Below are 18,619 nucleotides of genomic sequence, written 5' to 3' on the forward strand. Positions count from 1 at the left end.
TTCTTGAACTGTCAATGTCTGTAAGAGACTATTCCACCTTCAACGAATGAGTATTTTTAGTAGAGCTTTTTAATACCTTAGATTAACAATCACTTAGGTTGTAACTAAGTAAATCTAGTATTCTTACTTTATTTCTTTAGCTATTTATTTTCATATATTTAATTTTTATTACTATCTAATTAAGTTGAAAGATTGAGAAATGAGTTATTTTTATTTTATAGGTGATTTATCCTTTTTTACTAATTATATATAATTTATAAGTTAATAATCATAAAATAAAATTTATTTAAATATAAATGATGATAATAATATAAAATTATGAGACATTATTTTCATGATTCATAACCAACTGATTAAGATTTTTTAAAATTATTTTCTTTTATTCTCTGTCAATGGTTTGAGAGGCTGACCTGAACTATTGAGCCAATTATATGAACCGGAAACCGACTCGGTTGGGTTCAGTAGGACACTAGTGAACCGGTTCGGGTAATAATAACGAATCGATAGAACGGAATCGACCTTATCCATCGCCATTCACACTGCTATCTTCCACTGGCAGCGCCCGCCTATTTCTCTGATTTTTGCCGCGGGGGAGGGCTTCCATCAATCGACCGATGGGAACTCTTCCGAGCTCGGCGGCGGCGATCCTCAATCTCAACTATCGGCCCGGGCTGCTTCAGGGCATCGCCGGTGGCTTCCGCGGTCGTACGGGTCTGGTTGTGCATGGGGGGAAATCGAGGATGCGCTGCTGCTGCATTCTGAAGGAGAGAGAAAAGGTTTGGGAGAAAGGATTGAAAGATTTTTATGATTTTTGTGAATTGGTCGTTTCTTGATTTCGATGCCACTGGCTATGATTATGTGAGGTCCTCGGACTTCTATAGTAATTTATAGGGACTTCTGTTTGCTGTCGCAGGAAATATGATGAAAATTACATTTTTGTTTTAGGGGCAGCGTTACTGCAAACTAGTGGCCGATGGGTTGCATTAGTAAACTACTTAGTATATATTATATGGACTGTCTGACCATTTCCGAGTTTCTTTAATACAAAGGTATTCTAGAATCTTTCACTGAATTACAACGAGTAGGTGGTGATATGGTGAAATTACATGCAGATGGTGTGTTTACTTGAGATACAGAAGAAGGTTGGATATTGGCACTTTGGTCAAAGGAAGTTTGTAGTCCGCTTCATATGGGCTGGGAGTACTTCATGTGAAGTGAGAGCAGTTTGAATTAAATGGAAGCAGTTTGGATGAATTGGCTGAGGTAAAACTATTCCTTAGTTTGGGTAGCGAAAAGTGAAACTTCAGTTGAGGTGCCTTATCAGCTGAAGAAGTGAAGATGAATCATGAAATTAAGCGGTGGGGATGGCTCCCTATAGGTGTGGTGGTGGAGATATTCTTGGACAAAGTGAGTTTTTTGGATGAGTTGGATAGACGGTCAGGAGAGTTTAAAGTAGCTAGAAGTCAAGACATAGAGGAAGGACTAAGAATTTCTCTCCTCGACAAAATCTCCCCATATAATGGCATTCAAGGTCACTTACCAAGTTCCAATGCTTACTACTCATTAACACATGTCGTGCTTTAGTTGAATTATGTGTATGAGTTAGTTGCAGATCAATTTTTGCTCTATCCAATCTTTTAGCTTTGGGACATATTGGATTCTTACTAGAAGGTATACCTAGCTAAAAGTATCCCATAATAGTTGGATCAATTGATACTTTTAGTCGTGGAAAGGTTTGGTGCATGCTAGAGTGCGATATATGAAGGGGTTCTGGGTTGGAAGTTCTGTTTACACTAGAATAGATTGAACTTTTCTTGTCCAAGAGGAATGCTGGATAATTTGGAAGTCCAGTTTCGATCTTATGGCCCTGAGTTGTAGGTCTACATTTGTCAAGAAGTCAACTTAGAGATTCGAGAAAAAAGGGATGCTCAAATCAATCAAGCAACTCAGCGCAGTAGGAGCAAGATGTCAACTTAGAGTAAGAGGTTGACTCGGGATAGTTCTTCAGCTTGGAACATTTCAGAAGAAGGTAAGAGGCATGAAAAATGGGGGTTTGATTTGATATGATATTTTATTACCTAAGAGTATAATGTAGTAGCTTTGAGCAGTGAGTTTGAGAGACAATAGTAGCATATTTTAGGTTTCTAAATAGGATTTATAAATACTTGAAGGAGGTGTATGTCCCAATATAGATTGTATGGTTTAGACATACTTCATTAATGTGAATGAAGTGGCAGTATCTATGAGGTTTGGGTCGTCCTTGTCCTTGATCTATTAGCTCGGAATTAACATCACCCATGAAGCCAAAGCTATTGTCAATCCATGAGGTTGGCATCAGTCTTACATCACATGGTCGACTTTGGCTCAGCCTTTCGTCAAACACAGGCTCCATCAACGATGATGTCAAAAAATGTGTTACTATTTTTCTTTGAGTTTGCGCCAATAGTGTATAGCTTCACATTAGCACTTTGTTGGTTGCCAAGCATCTCTTCCTTCCATTTTTCAGACTTCAAAGGAGTGATGGTTGTATTTTTTTAATAGATGAGAAATCTGCAACTTTATGAACTTAATTGGTTATGAGGTTGTTTCACTTTCATAACATTTATGATTTTAATATCCCAACTGTGATCTTGTGTCGCTTTCAGACACCTAATTTGCGATGCAAGTCAAAAGTATGCATCTGTAGTATCTTCTGTACCATTTCTATAACTACCTATCCGTATCCGCATGCTCAAAAATGTTTTCTATTGTAGACACAAGCATTCCATGAGTCGGGGATTTTCTTGCATGTTAAAGCCTGGTTCTGGTTGGAGTTTCCAACTCGTAGTTGGCTCACCCTACTTGGTTTATTTTTGGGGTAAAATTTGCATTGGCGCCCCTTATTTTCAAAATCATCAAATGGCCATGCCTATTTTAATTATTATCAAAGGGTGTATCATCACCTCAAATATGCCCATTATACCTCTTTTTCGCTGGGTAATGGAAAAGTGAACACTTTCAATGAAACTGAATATTTTTACTAATTTGAAGCAAAAACATTCTAGTTTTTCATATAACTAAACCTTTTATAAGAGGGCATTCATACCTTCAACACGTAAAGACAATTGTGATATAGATGAAATTCTCAAGTTAACAAAATTGAGCAGATAGAAGGGGAGCCTTGGCGCAACGGTAAAGTTGTTGCCATGTGACCAAAAGGTCATGGGCTCGAATCCTGGAAACATCCTCTTGCAAAAAACAGGTAAGGCTGCGTACAATGGATCCTTCCCCGAGACCCCGCATAGCGGGAGCTTCGTGCACTAAGCTGCCCTTTAACAAAATTGAGCAGATTGAAGGAGAGGTTTGGCGTAATTGTAAAGTTGTTGCCGTGTGACCGAGATGTCATGCGTTCAAATTTTGGAAACAACCTCTTGCAAAGCAGAGTAAGGTTGTATACAATAGACGACCCCACATGGTAGGAGCTTCATGCATCAGGTTGCCCCTTTAACAAAATTGAGCATATTCAATTAAATTGCTCACTTTTTAAGGCAAGAATTTTCCTAAATATACATCTACGAATTATGAAGTTTGAAAAGTGAACATTCACATGCATTTTTATTAAGAGTTGTGATGATTTTTACCTCAAACTAGCAGAAGCGGATAATTTCATTTAAACTACTTACTTTTAAATAAATTAGGATAAAAATTTATATAATAGCATCTTAGAGGTGATGGGACCCCCTTAGCAATTATTAAAATAAAGGTGCTCGTTTTATGATTTTGAAAACAAAGGATGACTTTCTCATTTTTGCCCTTTTATTTTTGTATGAACCTCACCATTACAGTAATACATCCTTCATATTAACTTCTTGTTAAGTTTTTTTTTTTTTTTTCCTTTTCGTTGTTAATGTGTGTGATGATGATGACGACTTGGCAAGACAGTTGCATGAAGGATTGTGTTTCTGTACATTGGTTAGCCTTCTTTATGCTAAGTCCCTATGAACTATTTCTCTTGGAATTTTCTTAGGCTATATTTTTAATGAAAACCCCAAATTTCAAAGGTAATTTTATTTAGCAGTGTACCTCAGAAATGGGCTAACTGCGATTATTGTTCCTTTTATCTCCTAAAAAACTTAGGGATCTTTTCTATTGTATTATCAGTTCTGCAGTGTGCGTATCCTGATTTGATGTTGAGTTCTTGCTGCTCCCTGTCTCTATAATTACCATACAAGATAGTTTATGCCATTTTCTGATATGAACTGATGTTATCATTTTCCTCCACCTCTTCATGTCTATTATCTATTTCTACATGGAGGAAGACAGATTCCTGATGCCAAGGCAACTAGATGGTCCGTAATGTTGAAGCCTGCAAAGGGTATGTTTGTTTCTTTTTTATTACGGAATCATGTTTCCTATATGTAATTTATTATTACATACTGTTACTTCTCGTTTTTGAGTTATGGAGGATATTTTTAAGCTCATTATATTCTACTAAAGCCTACTTTATTGAGCTGCTGTGTGATGATTTGTGTATACTTGGAAAATTTTAATCCATACGTGGTGGATATTAAATTCTCGAACAAATGTTGTCAGATGCTAAATTGAAAGATTGATATTTGGACAGTAATAGGAATTATGTTCAGTAATTCTCGGCCATTTTATTGTGTGCTTCATATTGGAAGAAATGCTACACAAGAACAATAAGTAAGAAAATAATGAAGCCTGGGTAAAAAGTGGATGGGGTTTATATTAATTAAAAAAATACTCAACTTTGTAGAATTTATTAGGAATTGGACTATGTCATATGCTCATAAGACCAACAAGCTAAATGTTGATAATTGGTCATCTTGGCCAAAGTTCATTTTGTTTGTTTAATATGGTAATTAAAGTAGCACTAACACTTATCTGTTCATTCAAAACACAAACTTCCATATTGTAAATGTGGTTACGGCCCCTGAAAAGTAGTCATACTTAGTAATTTATAGGTTCATTATAAGCTTGTTTAGTCATAGAATTAAATGATCATGTCAAGATTTTGGGCTAATTGCACGAGTGTTTCACATACTAAGTTTGTTTGACATATTCCATAGGCTATTAACAAGCAAAGCTTATTCATGCAATAAAAATTTATCTTGAAGCTTATTTATGAACTTGCGCTTGACAGTTCTTTTGATAAGGATAAAAACAGCAATTTTAATTCCAAATTGAGCTCATAATCAATGGGTCACGCCTAGGCTAGGCACAACCTGTACCTAGATAGGCTTAGATTTTCTTTGACCATGATCAACATGAGATGAAACCTGGGCATCGTGAGACAACACAAACACATGCTCAAATTTCTCTTGTCGCACTCAAGCTGGCTCACTGAGCTGAGAAAATCAATAGAAAAAAGAGAAGAAAAGAAGATAAAGATTAGAACTTGGTTAAAAATATTAGAATTTAAAAATGTAAATATAGAATTTAAAAATATAAATAAAGGGCAGCCCGGTGCACGAAGTTCCCATCATGCAGACTCTTGGGGAAGAATCTATTATACGCAGCCTTATCCTGCTTTTTGCAAAAGGCTGTTTCTAGGATTCGAACTCGTGACTTTTTGGTCACAAAGCAACAACTTTACCGTTGCGCCAAGACTCCCCTTCAATTTAAAATGTAAATATGAAAAAAAAATTGGAAAAGTATTTGAGGAGGGTTTGTGTCTTCTACTGGCCTTCAAACATACTGCATTATTTCTATGTTTCTTCCTATGTAAAGACCATGTCCCATGAGTCCTATTCCTTGCATTCTTATGATCCTATCTCATTTAAACATTAGATAGGCATTCACCAATGGTTTTTTTGGCAAAGTTCGTTGCAGAGTAACTAGGTTCTCCTACTGACAAATGATCTTCATCGCACTATTGTGTTCTCTTGAATTGCAAATTGATATCGTGGAAGAATAAGCAATAGAGAGTTGCAATCAGCTTAAGCGTAGAGGCATGATACAAGAACAATGAAACTACAGAGCCAATGAAACTATATTATGACAACTTTACTGTCATGCATATTTCCTCTAATCTAGTATAAAAGGATGAAGCATACATAAATTGATTCTTATTGCCACTTCATTTATTAGTTCTAATGATAAGACAACATTTGTTTACTAGATCTCTAAGAGGTCTTAGAATTTGATATATTTGTAACAAGTTGGGATTTTAGAATACATTTGAACAGAGGGAGTATTAAGAACTAATTGTAGCTAGCTAGGGATATGTTGGTGAATAATCAAACTCCCAAGTGGAAAAGATTATGGTGTCCAAATACATAGCATGGCTTTTCACATCTATAAAGGGAAGCAAGTTTGAAATATTCATTCACGTAATGTTCATATATTTTTGTTTCAACGATAATGTATTCCTAATGGGCCCTTTTCTTCTCATTCTTGCAGAATTATTTACAGGCATTTCTTTCAATGATCATGTTGAAAGTAACACTAGTCTGTTAAAGTGGATTAGTGCAATTTCATGTGGAGCTACATCATGGTTGGGTTGTGCTGATGTGGCGCAATCAAGTGAAGGAACAAAAATAAACATGGTTTATGAGATTGGTGAACTATTTGAACTGGGGATTCAATTATCATACTTGCTAGTGCTATTAGGACTTCTTGGAGCTGGATCTTTCTTTGTCATCCGTCAGGTTCTTGTCCGTCGAGAGCTTGACCTGTCTGCAAAAGAATTACAAGTAAGAAGCAATTTATTTTTTTATTTTTCATAATTCTTGAACTAATATTGTAAATATGTGAATTATAAAATAGGTAACATAAGTATATAAAAGATATTTCAATCCATAATAATAATAATAATAATAATAATAATAATAATAATAATAATAATAATAATAATAATAATAATAATAATAATAATAATAATAATAATAATAATAATAATAATAATAATAATAATAATAATAATAATAATAATAATAATAATAATAATAATAATAATAATAATAATGGATTTTTATAAAATGTGAAAATGTCCCTAATACAGGTTGTAACGAGCGGACCCTGAAGATGATATGGTGGTCAAGGTTAAGGTAACGTGGCGGTCAAAGTCAAGGTAACGCGACAGTCAAAGTCAAGGGAAGAGAGTATTCCCCACCTGACTTGATTGTTCACCCAGCGCTAAGGCTTTTAGGTCCAACCCGACCGAATTACAAGCCGTTCGGGAGAAGGCCGACTGGTCATTACACAGGTCGAACATAAGGGGTTCAGTGTTTTACTCTTTAACTGAAAAGATAGCATGCCTGACCAGGTCTAAAGATGGCTGATCTTATAGGTCGGCCGAAATGTCTGATCCACCTCGCAATCGATTAGCCATAAGTCTAGTTAGAATAATGGTTGGTCTCCTTAATTCTCACAAATCTCTCTGTGCATGGCCGACAAAATAAAGGTCGGTCGGGCTTAAGGCGCTTAGCCTCATAAATCTCTCTATGCATACCTGACCAAGTAAAGGCTGGCCGGGCTTAAGGCACTTAGCCTCATAAATCTCTCTATACATGTCCGACCAAATAAAGGTCGGTCGGGCTTAAAGGGCTTAACCTCATAAATCTGTCTATGCAGGCTTGGCTAGATAGAAGGTCGGCTGGGCCTAAGGCATTCAGCTTCATATTAATTCTCAAATGGATTTCCAGCATGCACAGTTCATCATACGGCTTTTCCGGCACGTCCAATGCATCATATTATTTGCCGAATGGGCTTGAACAGATTTCCAACACGCCTAATGTATCATATTATTTGCCGAACGGATCGTTAATACTGTGCAGAACATAACTGAGCAGCTTAATGCAAGGACAAACATAAAGATGACCGACCTTAAGGGCTGACCGAGATACACTCAGCCGACAACATGAGCAGAGATTATGCAAAACATAACTGAGCAACTTAATGCAAGGACAAGAATAAAGACGACCGACCTTATGCGCCGGCCGAGATATACTTAGCCGACAACATGAGCAGCGAATCCTAATAACCTATCAGAATAACAACCATATGTCAGAGAATATTCTGCTGGAACCTTCTTTAAGGGTTATTGTGTCGTTCATCAGCCGACCACTTAATAAGTTATAAACGATAAAAGAGGTATACATATGAGTAAATGGAAGATTTCTTGGACAATTATTGTTCATTGCCTAGGTTGTACACTTTCCATTACCCAACAACCTCTGACATTCCTAGTCTCCTCATGATTGCGGAGGTTATGAGAGGTGGTCTATAAAGGAGGTTCTCTCAGTTGGCAAGGTACGTTCTCTGAACATCTGAAGCTTATTCTTGCGCGCACATTCTTTACTGTTCTTCATTCACCCGTTCGGAACTATACTGACTTGAGCGTCGGAGGGCCTTCGTCAGGGACTCCCCTTGGTGTTTAAGCGCTGACGTTTTGTTGGTTCTTCTCCGTGTGCGCAGGATCGAAAGGACGCCCATGGAGGAAAAAGTCTTCTCTCAGTCAACAACCAATCCACTATGTTCAGCGCGTCATCTCTACAATTTTCAAGCAGGATCAATCCCCCATGATGAAAAACAAGAAACTCAGCTCTGTGTGTGTGTGTGTGTATATATATATATATATATATATATATATATATATATATATGATGCGGTGATAAGGAAGGGTCCACCTGTCACAGGTCAGTTGACAAGATATCGATCAAAGTCAAGGTGGTCAACGCCGGGGCTTACGGAAAGAACCTCAGCCAAAGGTGGCTATCTGTTTATCTTGGTTGGTAAAGGAGTAGGCCGAGCGGATCACCGGTCGATCAGACGAGCGGATCACCCGGCTGGTCAGACGAATGGACATCATGGGCCGGTTGGATGAATGAACAAACCCGTAGCCGGTTGTTTCGGTCGGCAAGAAAGCGAGCCACTCGGACTGCCCGTCCAACGCAAGGAATGACATTACACAGGAGGAGACGAGAAAATAAAAGAGAACACTCTGTCTATCATTAAATATGAAGAAGCTAAGACAAAGAAGAACACTTCATCTATCATTAATGCACGGAAGTCAAGACAAAGAAGTCTTCCTTTGACAATTAATATCATTAAATAAGGGCAGATGAACGATCACTATGAAAGGTATAAAAGGGTACGGTAGGTATGAGGAAAGACAAGATTTATCTATTTCTCGACTACTCATTCTCTCTTCCTAGTTCTAACTTGAGCGTCGGAGGACCAACGTCAAGGACCCCTTCCCTGGTTTGGTTTTGTTTTGCAGGATTGAGGTCTTTATCCCGTCAGTAGTCACCCCATCCCTAGCTTTTCAGCTTCCTTTATACGGACAGGATCAATATATATATAAGTTTGTTGATCGTATTTGACTATGGCTTCACAGTCTGTTCTAATAAGAATGTCTGGTTTATTGTAAATAAATAATCTAAAAGCCTCTAAGCAGTAAATAACCGCTAAGATCTCATAATCTAATGATGTCAAGTGTCATTTTTCGTGGTATTTTCCTGAGGCATATCTATATAATGTTTCAGTTGATTTAGGCTCATATTTGGATGTTTTGCGGTATAAAATACCTCCCCATCTTGTTTCACAACCATATGTTTCAATAACTAAATAGTTTGAGTCAAGAGGTAAGGTTAATTTAGGAATAGTTTTGACCAATTGCTTAATTTGATAAACTAAGGCTATATCTTGTTGGTTAAAATATTTTTGTCCAGTCAAAGATGTCTTATTGCATAAAGGCACGCTAATTTTTCCTATATCTTTAAGGTATGGTCGTGCATAATTTAGAAGACCTAGAAACGCTCTTAGAGTCTTAGTATCTTCTATTTTGTCTAGAAAGGCAAGAAGTTTAGCTGAGATATGAGGTTGTAATGTGATTTGTCCTTGACCTATCTCGGCTCCTAAAAATTCAATATGTATTACTGCTAGTTTCATTTTGTTTCGTGAAATAATAAGACCGTGTTTTTCAAAGAGATTAAAAATTATGTGTAAATGGGCATAATGTTCTTGTTTAGTTTTTGAAGAGACTAAAATATCGTCTATGTAAACACAGATAAATTGAGAAACATTTCTAAAAATATCATCCATTTTTCGTTGGAAGATTTGAGGAGCGACTTTAAGGCCAAAGGACATAACAAGCCATTCAAAGTTGCCTTCTGGGCATGAAAAAGCCGTCCATTCTATAGAGTCCGGGTATTTTATCTTTGAATACCATTTAGAATATTGTATCTTATTCAAGAGTTGATCTTTATCGGGTATTTTATAGTCATCCTCATGCAGTTATCATTTAATCTTTTGTAATTAAGGACTATTCAGGATTGATCACGTTTTTGTTTGGCTCCCTTATTGACTATAAAAGCTGGGCTTCTATGTCATAGGTAGATCTCTGAATGACGCCTAAGTATAGTAATTGTTGGATATGTATTTTACATTCTTCTGTTTCCCAATTTATGTATCTTAAATCTTGAGCCTTTATGGTTAGGTCTGGGTTAATTATTGCTAATTTTCAATAGACTTTGTTTCATTCCCAGTACTTAGTTGGATTGTCTCCAATAATTTCTAATTTTTCTAATCGAGAGATAAGAGAGTCTAAATCTGGTTGATGGGTATTGATTGTCTGAAGCAATTATTTTGGAAGGAGCATGCTGGTAGGAATATCTCAAATAGAAAAATCATTTATTAGGCTTGTCCAGCCAAGTGATTCCAGTTTTCCTGATATTCAGAAAAAGCTAGTTCACAAGTTGAAAGAAGAGGGGGCTGTTTGCAATTTCCTTTGATAGTACATTGGCAAGTAGTGTCAGAAGACTTAGTTTGGTCCTCTGTGGTTGTATGTGGAGTAGTAAGAGGCTGAACTACTAAGGGGTAATCTCAAACAATAGGTGCTACTATTAGGGTAGAAAAGAATAGATCATAATCTTTAGTAAGAAGAAAAGCTCGGTCTGGTGATATGAGAAAATTGAGACCCAAGATAAGGTGTATATTAGGATGTAGCAAGAGTTTAACCCATAATTTGGAGAGAGTTTGGGGAGCACTATAGGTACCACAATTATTATAAAACCTTAAATGTATATTAGTGAAAAATTGGGTACTGGTAAGTTACTGTCCGTCAAATTGTGTACTGATTAAAGGTTGGGAGGCTGTTTTGATAAATGTTTTGGGTAAAATTGACAGGAGTGTGACTTCATCTATAGTAGAATTTAGTAGCTCCGCTATCTAAAAAGGCATGTAATGTAAATTCATGGTCATGTATATTTACTAGGCATTTTACTCTAATATCAAGAGTTCTACTTGTGTTATAGATACTAGAGGCCTTAATGAAAACCATATCAGTATTTGGTGAATCTGTAAGTTGTAAGTTTTTACCCTTATCATAAGGATGTGGGGAAAACTGTAAGACCAGGTCTTCTAGTTGGTTTGTTACAAGATCCAAATGAGCTTCCAACTGATTTATTCTAATTTCTAATGTTGATACTCTTGTTTTTAAAAGAATATTTCTAGTACTGCTTTTAGTGAGTTGTGTTATAGGGATTATAACGTTAAAATAGCTATGGAGACAAAGATTGCAGGTCTACTTTTTGCAATTTGTGCAAGTACCTCTTTTATCAACTGATGGATAATAACTACATAAATAACAAGGAATGTTATCTGTTCATGTTTTTAATTTCCAATCATGTGTACAGTTGGATTCGTCTAGAGTTGTATTTAGTTGTGTCAGCATTAAGTTAGTGTCTATGGGTGGGAATAGATCCCATAGGTCAGTATCTAGGTTTACTGGACTATAGTCTAAGTTTGGGTAATATGAAGGTTGTAAGAAGGAATTTACTAGGCTATAATCTGAAGAGGGGGAACTTCTTCCATGTCATCTACGGAAATAATAGAGTAAATGGAGGATGTGTCGGAGACATCTGATTGAATTTCTACTAGATTTAAATTTGTACAGGTGACTAATTTGTATATAGGTTTTTTTGTTTGGGCAGGCTGAAGATAAATGACCTGGTTCATTGCAGGCAAAACAAGTAATAGTGTTAGCATATGTTTTCTTTGGTTTGAATTTTCTGACATATTTTTCTTTATTTAAATAAGGTTTCTTTTCTCTATTTTTTCGGACATAATATGTTTTTCTTGGCTTGACATTTTTGGTTTTAACAGGTTGTGTAGTTGTTTTAGTATTTCTATAATGTTTTTATTTTTGTTTAGGTACCATTGAGTCGTACTGTTGAGGGGTGTAGATTTGCTACAAAACCCATATTGTCGATTTTTAAGTTGTTTTTGAATATGAATATAAGTACAATTTTCTTTTAATACAGAGATAATGTGTTGTATGCGTATTCCAATATTGTCATACTGGGGTGCTACTTTCATGTCTGTCCATGCCTTATGTATTTCTTTTCCTAATTCCCCGGGAAGTTTGCTAAATAGTCTTTCTCCTAATTCTAGGTTACAGTAATTTCCTGATACGGATGTTAAGGTAAGGAAGTCATTGCAAAAAGGTTTAATCCAATTCCAATTAAAAAGTTGTAATTGTTCTAAATCTCTCATAGCTTCTTTTTGTCTAATATCTAAACCCGTGTTGGCATTTCTTGCTGTAAAAAGTCTGTGAATAGTATAATAGAAATTAAGTATGTTATTTCCCTGAGAATCAATCCTAGCTACTTCTTCTAGATAAGTAGTTTTAGATGATTCCCATGCTACTCTAGCTACATCGCCTAAATAATTTTCACCGACTCTTATCATGGCATCACCAGATTCTATGTCTAGCTCATGTTTGGCTTGGTAGTCTCTTTTAATAGAGACTATCCATTGTTCTAAGTAAGTGTCATACATTTGAGGGTCATCGCATTCTCCTATATTAAATATAACTGAATTTTTACCAAAGTATGTAATTTCTGGCGGTCTTCTTTTTCCTATAGTTCTTAATAAAGGATTATTGTTTGTATAAGGGTGAATTTGTGTTCTTGGAGGATGCCCCTTTCCATAATCCATAGTTCTCATAGAACTTTCTGGATATCTTACCTGTAAAGGTTGTGGTGTATTGGTAGCACTAGATTCTGCAGGATTCATCACAACAACATTGGAAAAATAATCTTTCTTTTTGTCTATAATATTATGGTCTTCATCAAAGTATAACATCCAATCTTCATCTAACTTGTGATGTAAAATGTCAAAAGTTTCTAATTCAGTAAGATCTTCTTTTGTAAAATAAATAGCTATTTCAAATGGAAGGTACACATATTCATTTAAATCATCATAAAATAAAAAGTTATTCGCTTCTCTCTGCGGGTGTAAGTACTAGTTTCTATATTCATTAGATTTAGAGCAAACTGGTTATCTTCCTATTCTTCTTCTTGAGAGGTTGAGGGCTTGTAATTGTGAAATCTTACTATGGATTTGCCATGTCTATCTTTATAGATGATGGATTCTCTTGGTTGTAATGGTTGTGGTGTAATGTTTCGATTCCAGTCTAATCTAGCAAGTAGGTCAGAAGAAAAGTCTTTTGGTTTGATGAAATAGATTCTCTTTGTTGTAAGGGTTTTTATAATATTATTAATTTGAACTTTGAAACTGTTGTTGATACTAGTCATTGTTTTTCCTAGAAAGATTATGTTTATTTGAATATTGTGTTTTTGGAAATCTCCATACCCCTGGTTTGAACAGAAATTTTAATATGGTTGATAAAGTTTGGAATAGTCATATTAAAATTAGGACAAAAATACGTAATTCCTAGATTATTATTCATATCTACTTCTATGAGTCCAATAACCGCTTTGTCATTATCTGAGAACCTTGAGTCATATAATACTAAAAAGACTTTAGCTCCTATGCTTTTTTCTGGTAAGTCCTCTTAGACCAAACACAATTAGTCCTAAGTCGATATAGTTATGTTTTCTTTGTAAAAGTATTATGGTTGATTCTTCATTCATAAGGGCAAATCTTTCTTCTCTTCTATCTGGTAAGTGTATTGGTTGAGTTCTATAATGTCTATAAAGTGAAGTAGAGAAGGATAACAAACCTTGATGATATAGTCGTTTAGGGTTTAGTGTATTTAATTGTTCATTAGAGAATGTGTCTAGATTTTGGTCTATATCTATCAGTTCTTCTAAGTGATATGTGATCTAAGTAGTTGTAGATTTTCTAGGTATTATAGAGAGGTTCTTATTGGTTCTCAGTGTGTGTGAGAAACCAGGAAAGCTTTCAGTTTGTGTTTTTGTTTGTAGAGCCATTAGAAGGAAGATCTAGGATTTTTAGGAACTTATAAGTGGTAGGTAATTGTTTAGTAATAGTTTTTCCTAGAGAGAGCTTAGCTAGGTCTTTGTTTATATCTTCTAGAGTTTGCTTTAGATCCCGCGTTTGGTTATTTTTATGTATATGGTTTTCCAAAGTAAGAATTTGGTTTTCTAAAACGATAAGTCGGTAATGTAAGGAAGTAAGTAATGCTAGAATAGTGTTGTTCTACTGTACTAGGATTTGATCTCCTTGACTTACTAAAGTAGAATTACTATAGCCAATGTCTTTAGATTTTGCAAATTATTGGGAATAATCAAGAGCGGTCTCGTAATGAGAATTTGAAAATTGTAATTTGTTCATAAAAAGTCCGGATAAGGGCTCTAATACCAAACTTTTTTACATACTTTGCTACTATTAAAAAAAGTATGTAGTTTCTATATATATATATATATATATATATATATATATAAAACTTTTCATGAGACGTGCTTATTGCAACATTGTGGTCACTAACTTTCTAATACTTTGGTGCATGGCGCCCTGATTTATATATCTCAATATTTCCATTAATTTAAGTTTAACTTGAAACTATTGGTTAATGGAGTTTTTTGTGTCTCATAAACTGTCTTCTTTCAATTTATGTACAAAAGAGAAACTATATTTTGAGGAAAAAATGGAGTTTTTTACCTATGAACTTACGTGCACATATTTAGCTTTTGAAAGAGATTATTACACAACTTCTAGTAGCCCGACACAATGCTAATTTTCATTACAAATTATACAATTCTTGCTCACAAAGAATCCTTAAGAATCTTTAACGGATAGGCAAGCTCAACTCAGTGCCCCACAATTCATTAATTAATATGAAAACCCGCACATTGTATCACTCAAGAAAATCTTGCATTTAAACAATTTGGCCCTCATAAATTTTTGTTAATTAATGAGGATTTTAGCTTTTATAGTAGGACTTTGTTCTGTTTTTAGCTCGTTCAGCATGGCAAGTAGTGGTTATTTTTTTTTAATACTGATCACATGCCCTATAGGAGCAAGTCCGAAGTGGTGATGCAACAGCTACCGAGTACTTTGAGCTTGGTGCTGTGATGCTGAGAAGAAAATTCTACCCAGCAGCTATCAAATATCTGTTACAAGCAATCGAGAAATGGGACAGAGATGATCCAGATCTAGCTCAGGTTATTTATACCCAATAAATTTGATAATCAACATATTTCTATTTTATCTGATGTTCTATATTGTGTATGCTTGCCTTGTAGCCAATGTCTATATATAAGTAATTATCAACTCCAATGAGAGAGAGGCTTGAAATTGCCATAGGTGCAGGAATGATGCAATTATACAATTTGCAAAATTTGATCAATGCAATTAAATATTCAGAAAAATCTCACTATTCAGTTGTGCATGACATTCATCAACCGTAGTTAACAAGATTCCACTATTTTGCATATGATGATAAGATGTTGCCATTGATCAGATTCTTTAGTATATTCATTTACTGATGTCTGAACGAGGAAAAAAAAGGAGAAAAGAAAAGATATAGCTTATGAGTTTCCTTCAGTTACTGTTTTTTTCCTTTTTTTGTTTTAAAGAAGAAAATTTTGTGTCCATTCTCCTAGGTGTATAATGCTCTTGGAGTGAGTTACATCCGAGATGACAAACTCGACAAAGGCATTGCACAGTTGGAGAAAGCAGTGAAGCTTCAACCTGGTTATGTGACTGCATGGAACAACCTTGGTGATGCATACGAAAAGAAAAAGGAATTGCGAGCTGCTTTAAAAGCATTCGAGGAGGTGATTATTTTGGATCCAAACAACAAGATGGCAAGGCCACGACGAGATGCACTGCGTGAACGTGTCCGTTTCTACAAGGGTGTCTCGATCAAATCAGAAGAGTGATGAGTCTGGTATATTTTGTAAACGATTCTAATTTTTGACGATGTTAATTCCTAAGATATTGTCAAGCTTGAGCATGTAAAGAATACGCTAACAGGAGCAATGGTTCTCCTCGGCTTTGCTTGTATTGTTGATGTATGTTAAGGACTTATTTGCCTATTGAGATTGTGTACCAGAAGCAGATCTTGGTAAATAGCTAAACTCTTGGAGATTTAATGCAAACTTTTGCCACCAAATTTGCAAGCTTTGCATTGGATTTTCATCTTTGTTTTCATACCAGCATTTTAGGGACCAAATTCATGAGTCGGATCCATGCAAATGCCAAAAAAAAAAACAAAAAATTGAAAAGAAAATGGCAATTTGGTGTCTTGTGCTTGGGTTTGGCCTTCATTGTTGTATAGATTAAACGTTTGAGTGTACTAAATATGTTGATTCGAACGCACTAATTTCCAGAGTGCATTAAATACGTCTCTCTTCTCAGCCCACTTGTAGAAATTTAATAAACTACACAACAAACACGGACGACTTTTTGTAGAGCGGTAGTTATATCCTTACGTTCTCCACATGCTTTGAAATGGGCACCTTCATTGTTCACGTCTTTTGGAATAAATGGTTACGTTATACGTATCCTTTGGGGGATAACGTGTATGTTATTCATATCTACGGGGGTAGTAGCACAATCCACCACGTAGGATGTGAGTCCTGACTGAGAGAGTCGGGAGGCTAAACTGAGGGAGAGTCGAGCTCCTAAGCTAATGGAGCTGGGCTTTGGAGCTGATGGAGTCAAATAACTAGTCTAATGGAGTGGGAGCCGGGTGTTGATGAAGTCGGGCGTTTGAATTAACGGAGTCAGGCTCCGTAGCTGATGGAGTTAGATAATTGGTCTAATGGAGTGGGAGTCAGGTGCTGATGGTGTCACACCTCGGGAGTATATTTGTTCGACAGAATGGACGGTATCCCATAGTGGCAATGTACAATACAACAAGATACAACTCACACGATTAATACAAACACAAACCACGCAAACATAAAATTAATTAGACTGCGCACTAGCACCGCTCAACACACAAGTATCATAGCCAAATAAAAGACCAACACAAGACAAAAATCCACACTCAAGTTAATTATTATATGAACATGTTCGAAAAACCAAAATACAAGTAAAAGCAATAGCAGAAATAAAAACTCTATGCGACGTAGGACTAGCAGAAAAGATTCTCCAAACGACTCTCTCTCTCTCTCTCTCTCTCTCTCTCTATATATATATATCAACCTAAAGATAAAAAATACAACAGGGTAGTGTGTCCAAATAACTTAGCAGGTAATAAACAATAGTGCATGATAACTCAGCGAGTAACATAAGGAGAGCAAAGGTATACAATTGCAAAGGAAAATACTTACCATCTGAAGATATCACATGAGTGCAACTACTATATATCAACCTACTCAACTGTAAATGATACTATAAGCAGTGCTAAAAAATGATCAGCATGACTACTGCTTAGCCTAAACATGTGCTAGTACAAATAACAAAAATATATATATCATTGTATGTGAGAGCAATGCTCCATCACGAGAAAATATAAGTGGCCAAGACACCTACCTATATAGCTATGGATTGAGGGAGAACGCTCTACCATAGATACTCGTGGGAAGTCCGAAATGTCAGGATCCCTGTCTATAGGATAACACTTTACCACGGATATCTGTGGGCAGACAAGATGTAGCTATCAAGCTATGGGATGTGGGAGAACACTCTACCACCGATACCCATGGGCAGCCTAGGGTAATAATAACTCATAATAACAATACAGCAAGCATATCCCAATCACTGACAACTCTCTCAACTACTCGTAGGAGACATTGCCAACAGGATATACTAGCCATTGTTAACTTTCTCAACATCATAGGGGAGGCATAGTCGCCAGGAAATAAACAGAGTAATGTAGCCAATATGGAAAACAACCACATCCACAGGAGTATCTGAACCTTATGCAATAGTATCCAATCACATCTAGCATGGTAAACTATCATCAACACCTACTAACAAAATACGAATGACTATATTGACAAGGATCCTATTGTACACACCATACACGAGTGTACACTATATGATATATATACATAACTGTTGGTCCCTTGGAGGCTAGCTAGAGGGGGTGAATAGCCCTGTAAATAAAAACTAACATTTCTCGAACTTTATAGCTGTTAGGACCTTTGGCGGTCCGCTAGGGGGGGGTGAATAGCCCCTGCACAAATTAAGCAAAAAGAACCTTTCTCGGACTTATAACTTAAAATAATACTTGCATAAATATAGAATGAATAATAAACTAAAAGACAGAGACACAACAGGTTTACTTGACTATAATCGAGGAGGTTGTTAATCCAAGGCAGATGAAGTCGCACTAATTTCTCCTTTAGGCGGAGAAAGTGTGTACAAGTGTTGCTTAGATCTTTCTTGTTGTTTTAGCTTCTGGGAGCAGGGCTGCTTATATAGCTTTGCTTGGGGCACCTGGAAGGGTTCCAAG

At 36.0% G+C, this 18,619-nt stretch overlaps 1 protein-coding gene across 3 annotated transcripts; it reads left to right on the top strand.

The window, feature by feature from the left end:
* Nucleotides 1-528: 528 nt before the first annotated feature.
* On the top strand, nt 529-16,254 carry LOC122056362 (tetratricopeptide repeat domain-containing protein PYG7, chloroplastic-like). Of its 3 annotated transcripts, none has more exons than XM_042618284.1 (5): nt 529-776; nt 4,270-4,354; nt 6,403-6,695; nt 15,228-15,374; nt 15,816-16,254. In XM_042618284.1, exons 1-5 carry the CDS (start codon nt 615-617, stop codon nt 16,092-16,094), a joined length of 966 nt encoding a protein of 321 aa, XP_042474218.1. In that variant the 5' UTR covers nt 529-614; the 3' UTR covers nt 16,095-16,254. The 3 variants fall into 3 exon arrangements, with proteins under 3 accessions (XP_042474218.1, XP_042474219.1, XP_042474220.1); XM_042618285.1 differs by having other exon boundaries at nt 4,291-4,354; XM_042618286.1 differs by having other exon boundaries at nt 4,303-4,354.
* Nucleotides 16,255-18,619: the final 2,365 nt, after the last annotated feature.

Source organism: Zingiber officinale, chromosome 3B (genome assembly GCF_018446385.1).
Source record: "Zingiber officinale cultivar Zhangliang chromosome 3B, Zo_v1.1, whole genome shotgun sequence".
NCBI classification, from domain to species: domain Eukaryota; kingdom Viridiplantae; phylum Streptophyta; class Magnoliopsida; order Zingiberales; family Zingiberaceae; genus Zingiber; species Zingiber officinale.

Coding starts and splice junctions, on each gene's coding strand:
- LOC122056362 (XM_042618284.1), top strand. CDS start 615: ATGGGAACTCTTCCGAGCTCGGCGGCGGCGATCCTCAATCTCAACTAT. Junction 4,355..6,402: donor AATGTTGAAGCCTGCAAAGG/GTATGTTTGTTT, acceptor TCATTCTTGCAG/AATTATTTACAGGCATTTCT. Junction 6,696..15,227: donor TGTCTGCAAAAGAATTACAA/GTAAGAAGCAAT, acceptor CATGCCCTATAG/GAGCAAGTCCGAAGTGGTGA.